The 12,097-nt window shown below is 47.7% G+C and overlaps 1 protein-coding gene across 1 annotated transcript in view; it reads right to left on the bottom strand.

The window, feature by feature from the left end:
* The window catches only part of ATP10A (ATPase phospholipid transporting 10A (putative)), an 89,006-nt gene extending 82,131 nt beyond the window's left edge, over window positions 1-6,875 (bottom strand). Inside the window, exon 1 of the mRNA XM_069970847.1 lies at window positions 6,197-6,875. Within this exon, the coding sequence (XP_069826948.1) occupies window positions 6,197-6,657 (461 nt within the window). The 5' untranslated portion in view covers window positions 6,658-6,875. The remainder of the gene's footprint in view (window positions 1-6,196) is intronic.
* Between the last annotated feature and the right edge of the window lie 5,222 nt (window positions 6,876-12,097).

Genomic DNA, 12,097 nt, shown 5'->3' with positions numbered 1-12,097 from the left:
CTTACGCTTTAAGTCCTACTCCAAAAATAAGCCCTAGTTAGTCAGCGCATCCCGCGCTAGGTATAAAACCTATAATACAAAATGGGCATACTGTAGCACCCAACAGTCCTGGACAAGTGCCCTGCCAGCTCCCGCAACAGCATGGCAAAATCAGCTCACCTGCTTCAGAGCCGCACTCCAGCGTCCTTCCTCTCAAAATTGCAGATTTGTGCTGAATCCACAAATAGTTCTGCTCATTTCTAGAGATGAGCGAACCTCAAGCATGCTCAAGTCCATCCAAACCCGATCGTTCGGCATTCGATTAGCAGTGGCTGCTGAAGTTGGATAAAGCTCTAAGGTTGTCTGGAAAACATGGATACAGCCAATGACTATATCCATGTTTTATCCAAGTTCAGCGGCCACCGCTAATCAAATGCCGAACGTTCGGGTTCGGATCGACTCGAGCATGCTCGAGGTTCGCTCATCTCTACTCATATCTAAAAGGAATACTGTATAGGTAATGGTGCATTATTTATCCCTAGACAACTACTCTGTGGAGTAAACATAATGTCTGATTATTGCTCATTGCCATAAATTAGACCTACTCCAAAAAGAAGCCACAGCCCTTTCATTAGGAAAAAAAAAAAAACAAAAAAAAAAAAAAAAACAAGACTTAGTCTCCTTTTTAGAGAAACACTTTTAGAGAAAAACAGTAGTAAAAATAATAGTAATAATAATAATAAAAAAACTTCCAGTATACTTCAGCTGCTGTATGTCCTGCAGGAAGTGGTGTATTCTCTCCAGTCTGGAGAACAGAAAAAGTTTTCTATGGGGATTTGTCTGGACAGTTCCCGACATGGACAGAGGTGGCAAAAGAGAGCACTGCGTCCATCGATTATAATGGAGCCGCGTCATAGAGGGGGTTTCCTCCCACTGGGGGCCGGCTGGCCCGCCAACTCCAGTGCTTCACCCCCGGCCCGTTACCCGTGAATAGAATGGCACCGTACATGGGAACTGGGCCGCGGCTAAAGAAAATGGACCGCTGCACAGGCGCCATTCTATTCAGGGATAATGTTAAAGCGAATGTACCTGATGGTATATTAGTTTTAAGCTGTCACCTTAATCAGTCTTCAGGTTCCTTTATTTGAGAGCCTTTGTGCAGATAGAGATGTGTACAGTTTGTACAGTGACAAGCGGTGTTGAAAAACCCATGTGCACATTGCACTAGTCCCCAAAGCATTGTGTGTATTGCACTAATCCCAGTTACATTTATTTATAGAATCAGTCCTAATTTATTCAATGACTCTTATATGGTTTAATGTACGTCTGTATTAAGGCCCTATTACACAAAGCGATTGTCGGCCTTATCTGCCGATTATCGGCCATTACGGGCGATAATCGCTTTGTGTAATAAAAAGCAACGAAAAGCCGATATGCACGATGTCGGCTGAACGTTGTGTTTCAACATGTGAAAGACAAATGACCACAACTGCAACGATATGCTGCCGTCGCTCTGCATGACAGGAATGGCGGCAGAAGCAGACTGGAGCTATCTTCTACCTGGACAATATAACAATAACCCGGCGGCCCCATGCCACTTCCCGCGGTCTTACCCGGTAGCTGTCGACACATGCTGATCTGGCAGGTCCGCACTCACTTGCTGTGAGTCCATACATGTACCACATTAGTTCAGAAATATTTTTTTATTTTGTGCTTCCCTTTTAGATATAAAGTTTTCTTTTGTTTATATTTAGAGCCAATGGGGGAGATTTATCAAAAGGTGTGAAAATTTAGACTGGTGCAAACTGCCTACAGCAACCAATCACAGCTCAGCTTCCAGCTCTGGTGAAAGAAAAGCTGAGCTGTGATTGGTTGCTGGGAGTTTGCACCAGTCTAAATTTTACACCCTTTGATAAATCTCCCTCAATGTGTTCCCCTTAGTGCCATCCATGCTCAGGGGTCGACGGCATTTTTTTTTTTTACTGACAAGTGCAGGACTTTACTTCCACTGCACGTGTGCAGATTGTGCATGTACACTCATTTACACCATTGTCAAGACTGAATTGTGCAACAAATTTAAGCTCCACTATCTGGCACTTTAGTTTCATGAATGGAAGGTCACAATGAGCAATAATGGGGGAATGAAAATGTCAGAACTGAGGCACAAAACAGCTAAGAACCAGCCAAGCCAAACATGTGGTATAGACTACCTCAACTCTCTGCATTTGATTACCAGTGGCTGAAGTTGTATGAAGCCCTAGGGATTCCTGGAAAACATGGATACAGCCTATAAAATGGGGCATAGGCTATATGCATGTTTTCCAGGACATTCATCCAACTTCTTGAGCCACTGGTAATCGAATGCAAAGAGTTTGGGTTTGGACGACACTGAACACACTCAAAATTCGCTCATCTCTAGTGCACACACATCAGTAACACTGAGCATTTGTCGTAGAAGGAAACAAACATGTCACAAACCAGTCTTCCATAAATATGACTAAATATTGAAGTATCACACAGGGCATTCCTAGGATCAAATAAGTAACGTGCAGCGTACTAACACTTTCCTGTAGACAGGCTCACAGCTAAAGAAAAAGCGTGTTGATGCACTAAACACAACCATTCGCAATGCTGGAAAATCTCTCTAAAACTGCCAAGTTTCATTTGGATGAAACAAGTGGAAAGGGAATTTTTAAGAGCTGGCGATCAGAGCGCTTCTCTCCGGCACTCGCTTGGACAACACCATGGGTGTAGAACTAAACGTTCCACAGAAATAAAGGGGACAGCAATTCAAAGCAGATGTCAGACGCTACTGTGAGGTCTCCTTATGTCACACCCATCCCCAGAGCAAGGAGTAAATACACAATAGGGAAAAGTCCTCAATACTGTAGGCTCTGAGCTGTGCCCCCAGGCTGTGGGGTCTCTAGGGCAGTGTATTGTCAGGAGGGGAGTGACAACACAAGCATACACGTGCTGCCATGTCCACAACAGGACCCCCGACCGAAGGGAATGAATGACCTTCCAATAAAACAAACATTGTCCATGTCTGGCACTAGTAGTACATGATAATAAGGTTAGGGAGTGTGGGTGAGGGGCTGCACGGCTCATGTCCCTCCCCTTCTCCTATGAATGGAATACACAGTACTTAGTGGAGTCTGCCACGTTTTGAGCCTTGCTTCTAAGTAGCTTCTTGTCTCAGTCCTCACATGGGGCGGACTGGGGTGGGCTTCTGCTTAACCCCTGCACAGCTGAGCACCATGCTACAATGTGTAACACCGAACATCAGCTGAGACCCACGTGAGAAGCCCGCCACACGTCAGTATGTAGAAGCAGTTATTCTATGCAATGGCTCCCCAGCAACCAGATTCTTCCCATCACAGTATACATATTCACTGTGTTCTCACCTTTATACACTTGTCACAAAGCTATGCAAGTTCCTTTAAGCATGGGACGTTGCTGAATGCTAGTACCCAATGATTTAGCAACGTGCTGGAGCTCCAATCACAAATTGCAAACAAAGGTTTCTGAACCAAATGTACAAGTTACAGATCTCTCCATTATTTGCAGGTGGGAAAACCTGCAAAATTGCCAGTGTATCAAAAAACGTATGCAGCGTTTACACAAAGCGATAATTCGCCCAAGGGTCGTTTAACGATTTTGAAGCAACAATTTGTTTTTTTTTTTATAATAATCAGCGTTAAGACGTATAAGTCTTTAGAAAAATCGTTATTGCGATCATTTTTAAGATCGCTTAAGCCCATCTCACACATAGGGTGAATCTTTGAAAGACCGTTTACACAAAATGATCTGCAAATTTTTACCGAACAACGATTTGAGAACATGTTGAAAGATCAAAATGAACGATTTCTCGCTCGTCGCTTGATCGTTTGCGGTGTTTACACGAGCCAATTATTGCTCAAATATGATCGATATGGCGGAAATTCAAAGGATAATCGTTCTGTGTAAACGCATGATTATTTTCTCCACTCCACGGTCCATTGAAGTCAGAGGCGTTCTGCCATTACATGGAGTGATACACAGCAGACAGTCGCTGTCATTATTGTATTTCCCAACCTGTTGAGAGACCACGACCAGCAGATATTGTGCATGTCAGCTGCTGTGGTCTTGTAACAGGTACTATAACACCAAACAGTAACTGGCCAGAGCTCTGGGACTCCTACTATGGAGAGGCAGGGGCCCCCGCGCCTGGACAGAGAGCCTGCTCCCCACTGACACTGATCTGAAATAGAGTTGGCTCATATTCTGCTGTTCTCTGACACCTAGAAGCAGGGCTTGGCCATTGCAGACCCCTATTGTTCATATACTTGTGACCTACATGACAGGTCAATGTTCACACTGACGCTCATATCTTATAAAGCTACATCTGGGCTCATTCTCTGAAACCCAACAGTATCACCTGCAGTGGTGAGATATCATTCCACAGCGCTACTACTCAGGCTATAGACCACCATTTCCCACCAAAAGTGACCAACAACCCGATATGCAGATCACGCCAAACTATCTCAACAATGTTAAAAATACAAGTAGGATTTATACCAGTGAAGGTAAGAATGTCTAATGGTCGAGAACTAATGCTTTAAAAATGTACAAACAGGAGCAGATGTTCTCTGGTCATCATATGGGAGGTCTACATCAAAGTTAAAGCATCTATAGGAGATCATTACACTCATCAGAAGCCAGCGACAACTTTACTATCCACCATCATCATCATCATGGTAAAGCTGTTCTGCAGGACACATCATCCAGCTCTCCTAATTTCACACACTATAAACCAGACTTCAACACCCTGCTCTACTGCATTTATCTGCAATACTGCAGACACCATCGTCCCCCATTACTCCTACAGCGCACCGGGTACCGTCGTCCCCCATTACTCCTACAGCGCACCGGGTACCGTCGTCCCCCATTACTCCTACAGCGCACCGGGTACCGTCGTCCCCCATTACTCCTACAGCGCACCGGGTACCGTCGTCCCCCATTACTCCTACAGCGCACCGGGTACCGTCGTCCCCCATTACTCCTACAGCGCACCGGGTACCGTCGTCCCCCATTACTCCTACAGCGCACCGGGTACCGTCGTCCCCCATTACTCCTACAGCGCACCGGGTACCGTCGTCCCCCATTACTCCTACAGCGCACCGGGTACCGTCGTCCCCCATTACTCCTACAGCGCACCAGGTACCATCGTCCCCCATTACTCCTACAGCGCACCGGGTACCATCGTCCCCCATTACTCCTACAGCGCACGGGGTACCATCGTCCCCCATTACTCCTACAGCGCACCAGGTACCGTCGTCCCCCATTACTCCTACAGCGCAGCGGGTACCATCGTCCCCCATTACTCCTACAGCGCACCGGGTACCATCGTCCCCATTACTCCTACAGCGCACCAGGTACCATCGTCCCCCATTACTCCTACAGCGCACCAGGTACCATCGTCCCCCATTACTCCTACACCGCACCGGGTATCATCATCCCCAAACTACATTAAATATCATCCTTTTCTACACTCTCCGGCACTCACCTACAGTAGCCCAGCCCCCACTCTCCAGCACTCACCTACAGTAGGCCGGCCCCCACCCTCCGGCACTCACCTACAGTAGGCCGGCCCCCACTCTCCAGCACTCACCTACAGTAGGCCGGCCCCCACTCTCCAGCACTCACCTACAGTAGCCCGGCCCCCACTCTCCGGCACTCACCTACAGTAGCCCAGCCCCCACTCTCCAGCACTCACCTACAGCAGCCCAGCCCCCACTCTCCAGCACTCACCTACAGCAGTCCAGCCCCCACTCTCCGGCACTCACCTACAGTAGGCCGGCCCCCACCCTCCAGCACTCACCTACAGTAGCCCAGCCCCCACTCTCCGGCACTCACCTACAGTAGGCCGGCCCCCACCCTCCAGCACTCACCTACAGTAGCCCAGCCCCCACTCTCCGGCACTCACCTACAGTAGGCCGGCCCCCACCCTCCAGCACTCACCTACAGTAGCCCGGCCCCCACCCTCCAACACTCACCTACAGCAGCCCAGCCCCCACCTACAGTAGCCCAGCCCCCACTCTCCGGCACTCACCTACAGTAGGCCGGCCCCCACCCTCCAGCACTCACCTACAGTAGGCCGGCCCCCACTCTCCGGCACTCACCTACAGTAGCCCAGCCCCCACCTACAGTAGCCCAGCCCCCACCCTTCCGCACTCACCTACAGTAGACCAGGCAGTCCATGTGGTTGATCTCCTTATCGGAGCGGTACCGCCGGTAATCCTCCCACAGGTCCTTGATGGCGGTGACCGCCAGTATGAAGATGACTGGGGCCAGTGCCAGCTCAGGCTTGAAGGCATTGACGGCGGGCACGAAGTTGAGCAGGGCGATGAAGACGAAGTAGACGTTCGCCAGGCGATGGAACTGCTCGAAGAGGTTCTTGGGCAGGAAGGAGAGCGCCGTGTACTTGGTGGTCTTGATGGAGTTGCCCGCATACTGCCGGTTGGGGTTCTCCGCCGCCGCTTTGCCGGTGGCCTCATAGAGCAGGTTGGAACGGACGGTCCTCGCCTTGTTTTCCTTCTTACTTTTCCTCCGCTTCTTCTTCCTCCTCCTCGCGGTGCCCTGCTCCTCTCTTGCCACCTGGCACTTGTGCTCCCCTCCTCCGGCGGCCGCCGCCTCCATCCTCACAGCTCAGCGAGCGGCACTTACCGAGCCCTCATGTCCCGCTCTAGACGCAGGCCGGCCGGCTCTTATCATCCCGCCTGGGGCACGTCCGGGCGGCAGGGAGGGGGCGCCGCATCACCCGTCCTCTCCTCAACAACTTTTTTTTTTTTTTCTTTCCTCCAATATTGTAGGTTTCTGCTTTGAACTTTCGTCTCCAAACTTTTGAGCGTAGTTTAGTCCCCGCCCCCAGCCTCGCGCATGGCCCCGCCCCCTGTGTGTCACCATTAGCGGTCCGCTGAGTTTCCGCTTCTCCGCTGCCTGGGAAGATGGGGGAGGCAGAGCGGTCACCATGCAGCTGGCACAGTGCACACACTGCGCTTATCTGTGTGCCCGGCCGTGTCATACATAAACCATAAGCACACAATACAGCTGGGGCTCTTCAGTCCTGTTGTCAGTGACATCCATTGGGGCACACAATCACTATGGGGCAGATTTATGAAGCTGTCTCCAATAATACTGCCTCAGTTGCCCATAGCTGCAGACTAGTTCTCATTTCTATGAGGATTCTTTAAAAAAACCTGATGTGACTGCATACCTCTCAAGTGTCCTACTTTTGGAGGGACAGTCCCTACTTTTGACCCATGTCCCTCTTTTTGACCTAGAAATTAAATTTGCACTAATAATAATTGCACTAATGAACTTTTTACATTACTCTAGAAACTGTCTTGTTTCTCACAGTAAAATAGACCCAAACAGTAGGTCCCTGCATATGGGGGCAGTTACTGAAACACGTTTATAATCCTGTCTGCTGTTGCAGGTCTGTAATTACAGACAGGATTACTGATGTGTGAATGGGACCTAAGGATGCAGTCACATATACAGAATGTGCTGCAGATTTGCAGATATCAATGTAACTAAATGCATCAATCTGCAGCACATCCTGTATATGTTAATGTATCCTAGAGTGAACCACCAGTGTCCCTCTTTGGCCGTTGGGAGGTATGTGCAGGGCCGGCCTGTGGGGTGTGCGACCTGTGCGCTTGCACAGGGCGCCTCACTCCCGGCCAGCGGGGGAGCGCTCCAGCAGGCAGAGAGCTGCACCTGCACTGCACTTCTAACTAGAAATAGAAGTTTGATGTGCTGTGTGTCTGCTGGAGCACCCAACCAGCTGCCCTCCCGCTCGCCCTCCTCCTGGGTTCTAGCAGACACCCAGCACATCTAACTTCTGTTTCTAGTTAGATGTGCAGTGCAGCTCTCTGCTGGAGCGCCCCTGGCCGCCCTCCTCCCGCAGCGCTTAGCTCCTCTCCTCCTCTGCACTGCGCTGTAGCATGACGTCACCCGGTCCACACGTCCAGCCAATCAGTAAGGGGACGTGTGGTCCGGGTGAAGTCATGCCACGCCGGTGCTCTGGTAAAAGAACTCTCGGCAGGAATGGTAGTTGTTTGGGGGGCTGCGTGTGGTAGTTATGTGGGGGCTGGGGTGTTAGTTGTTTGGGGGCTGTATTTGGGTGGGGGCTGTAGTTGTGTGGGGGCTGGGGGTGTTAGTTGTGTACTCCAGTACTTTCTACTTGAAAGTAGAATACTTGTGCCTGTGTTTCGACCTTTGTCGCTATACCACCTTTTGCCCTGCAGTGTCGAGTTACCCGTCCTATCAGGGTGACACAAGCCCCAGTCCTAGTTACCTGAGTTAAATGACGTGTCCGCGGGTGTCCCGGTGTCACCTGCATTGCCAGATAGACTATGTAGGCTCTTAGCTGCTTTGCTCTATGTGGATTAGTTTCTCTGCTTTAGGATACTGTCCTGCACTTTGTTGAGATGTTCACAGAGTGGGTTGGGGTGATCCCTGACTTGTCCTCTCTGTACAGTCATGGCCAAAAGTTTTAAGAATGATACAAATATAAATTTTTACAAAGTCTACTGCTTCAGTTTTTAAAATGGCAATTTGCATATACTCCAGAATGTTATAAAGAGTGATCAGCTTAACAGCAATTACTTGCAAAGTCAATATTTGCCTAAAAAATGAACTTTATCCCCCAAAACACATCTCAACATCATTGCAGCCCTGCCTTAAAAGGACCAGCTAACATTGTTTCAGTGATTGCTCCATTAACACAGGTGTGGGTGTTGATGAGGACAGGGCTGGAGATCAATCTGTCATGATTAAGTAAGAATTACACCACTGGACACTTTGAGGCTGCGTTCACACTACGTATATTTCAGTCAGTATTGCAACCAAAACCAGGAGTGGATTAAAAACACAGAAAGGCTCTGTTCACACAATGGTGAAATTGAGTGGAAGGCCGCCATAAAACGGTAAATAACTGCCATTATTTCATTATAACAGCCGTTGTTCTAAAATAACAGCAAATATTTGCCATTAAATGGCGGCCATCCACTCAATTACAACATTGTGTGAACAGATCCTTTCTGTGTTTTTAATCCACTCCTGGTTTTGGTTGCAATACTGACTGAAATATACTGACTGACGCCCGAAATATTAATTTGTTTAATTCATGATTTTTGCTCAGTACTTTGGTCAATATTTTGCAACCAAATCCAGTGAATTGAAAACACAGAAAGGCTATGTTCACACATCGCTAAAATTGAGTGGATGGTCGCCATTTAACCCCTTAATAAGAGAGCCAATTTTCATTTTAAAAGGCCATAGCACTTATATAGCATGCCATTTTGACGCTGAGGCCCGGGCTGGTAAGATGAAGGGATTCCCCCACTAGACACGAGGTAAAGCCGTACAGAAGACTTTTAAATGTAGCTGTCATGTTAAATGCAGCTTAATTAGCAGGATCGGCAAAAGCTAATAGCTGCGGTCCCGGGCTGCAGATAGCAGCCGGGATTGCGGCAGTTCAGAGCGGGGTCGCGGCGCAGCTCCCCTTTGAACCCCCCTAGCGATGAGATGGCATAAATGTACCTCATCCGTCCTTAAAGTGTCACTGTTGTTTACATTTTTTTTTTTTTTTTTGCAGTAATCAATAGTACAGGCGATTTTAGGAAACTTTGTAATTGGGTTTATTAGCTGAAAAATGCATTTTATCATGAAAAAGCAGTTTAAAGCTCTCCCCCCTGTCTTCATGAGTGTCTATGGAGAGGGGAGGGGTGGAGGGAGATGAGGCACCAAAACAGGACAACAAAGAGTTCATTTACAGCTACATCACCGGCTATCTCCTCTGACAGTCAGCACTGACTTTTCTGACTTCTGAATAGAGGCTTTCACACAGGTACCGCTGTGTAATCCTTTGTTCTCTGCTGCCGACTAATCTCCCTCCTTCCTCCTCCCCCCTTCATAGAACAGACAGGATCAGACTGATGTAAAAGAGTTGAGATTTCCTGATAATGAGCAGTAGATGAGAGAGAGAGGAGGGAGACAGTGACACTTTAAGAGGTTATTGGTAAATAATTAACAATGGCCATTGTTTTAAAATAATAGATGTTATTTGGCATTAAAGGGAACCTGTCACCCCCCGTGCCGGGGTGACAGGCTCCCGACCCCCCGTTAGAGACCCCTATACTTACCTCATCCCGCCGGGTCCCGCTTCTGGATTCGGTCGGGTCCCGGAGATCTCAGCCGCTGCAGCCCGGCGCGCGCGCTGACAGATGAGTCCAACGCTCATAGAGAATGACGGAGCGCTGGACTCTCCTGTCATTCTCTATGGGTGTTGGACTCATCTCTCAGCGCGCGCGCCGGGCTGCAGCGGCTGAGATCTCCGGGACCCGACCGAATCCAGAAGCGGGACCCGGCGGGATGAGGTAAGTATAGGGGTCTCTAACGGGGGGTCGGGAGCCTGTCACCCCCGTACGGGGGGTGACAGGTTCCCTTTAAATGACTGCCAATGTGTGAACATAGCCTTTTTGTGTTTTCAATCCACTTCTGGTTTTGGTTGCAAAGGGTATGTGCTAGGGCTGGGCGATATTGGCCTAAATTAATATCGCGGTTTATCGTAGATGTAGCCGCGGTAATGATAATTGAACGATAATTATGACACGCCCTGTTTGCAAGCCACACCCATTTGGCCATGTCAAACTGACAATTTTGTTTCAATAATTTTTTTTTTAAAAAGGAACTCACTGAGCAGCAACGCAAGGCAGGGCCATTTACTCTATAGTCATTATTATTTGTCATTATTAGGGGGTCTCAGAAGAGACCTGGACGTGTATAACCAGGTATACAGCTATACCTGTATATACAGCATACCTGTATATACACATCCCGTATTGTGTACCTAGCTGTATATCTGTATGTACACGTCCCGTAAAGTGTACCTAGCTGTATACCTTTATGTACACATTCCGTAGTATGTACATGGCTGTATACACACACGTCCTGCAGTGTGTACATAGTATGTACATACGACAGGATGTGTATTTACAGGTATACAGCCATGTACACACTACGTAGGCTGGGTTCACACACAGTATATTTCAGGCAGTATTTGGTCCTCAAGTCAGGTCCTCATAGCAACCAAAACCAGGAGTGGATTGAAAACACAGAAAGGCTCTGTTCACATAATGTTGAAATTGAGTGGATGGCCGTCATATAACGGTAAATAACTTCCATTATTTCAATATAACAGCCGTTGTTTTAAAATAACAGCAAAGATTTGCCATTAAATGACGGCCATCCACTCAATTACAACATTATGTGAACATAGCCTTTCTGTGTTTTCAATCCACTCCTGGTTTTGGTTGCTATACAGCCTCACAAATACAGCCTCAAATATACATAGTGTGAACCCAGCTGTATACAGCTGTAGGAGCAGTGCAGACTAGGAAGGCAGGGTGAAAACCCCTGTAGGTGCAGTCCTCTGGATCTGACTGAGGAAAATATTCCCCCTCAGATGTGTCATCTGTTTTTATACCGGAAAGTCCGAGGTTGGTATATCCCATATTGTAGCGTATGCACTGCATTAAAATCTATTATGATCAGGTACTGCTATAAGACAGAACTTCCTATATATATATATATATATATATTATATATATATACACACACACACACACATACATACATACATACATACATACACACACACACACTGAGGCTTTGTTCACATTGATGTCACATTCCATTATCACTTACAGAAATAAAATATGGAACCCAACAGCCCCCCTGTCTGTTATTGGGGTTCACCAGGTGCAGGTCAAGTGTGGCTGGATCCTGCACTGTTCTCAACGAAAACTTGGACACAGGTGTGAAAAGAGCAATAAAGTGACAGTACAATAAAGTGACCAGATCACAAGGGGTCCAATCCCATGTAAAGAAAGCTCCAGCTCCTGCTAATTGTCAGCACTATATAGCAAGTAGGCCATGTGATAGCTTCACACTAGGATAGATTCTCCATTTAAATCTCATTTTTTTCCCCTTTATGCTAAATAAACAGAACATTTGAGACAACAACTATATTGCTTCCCAGTGTATATAGTATCTCCTATAGTATAGGAGA

This window comes from Dendropsophus ebraccatus, chromosome 5 (genome assembly GCF_027789765.1).
Source record: "Dendropsophus ebraccatus isolate aDenEbr1 chromosome 5, aDenEbr1.pat, whole genome shotgun sequence".
In the NCBI taxonomy this organism is placed as follows: domain Eukaryota; kingdom Metazoa; phylum Chordata; class Amphibia; order Anura; family Hylidae; genus Dendropsophus; species Dendropsophus ebraccatus.
The sequence above is the reverse complement of the archived record's forward strand: the minus strand, read 5'-3'. Positions and strand labels throughout refer to the sequence as shown.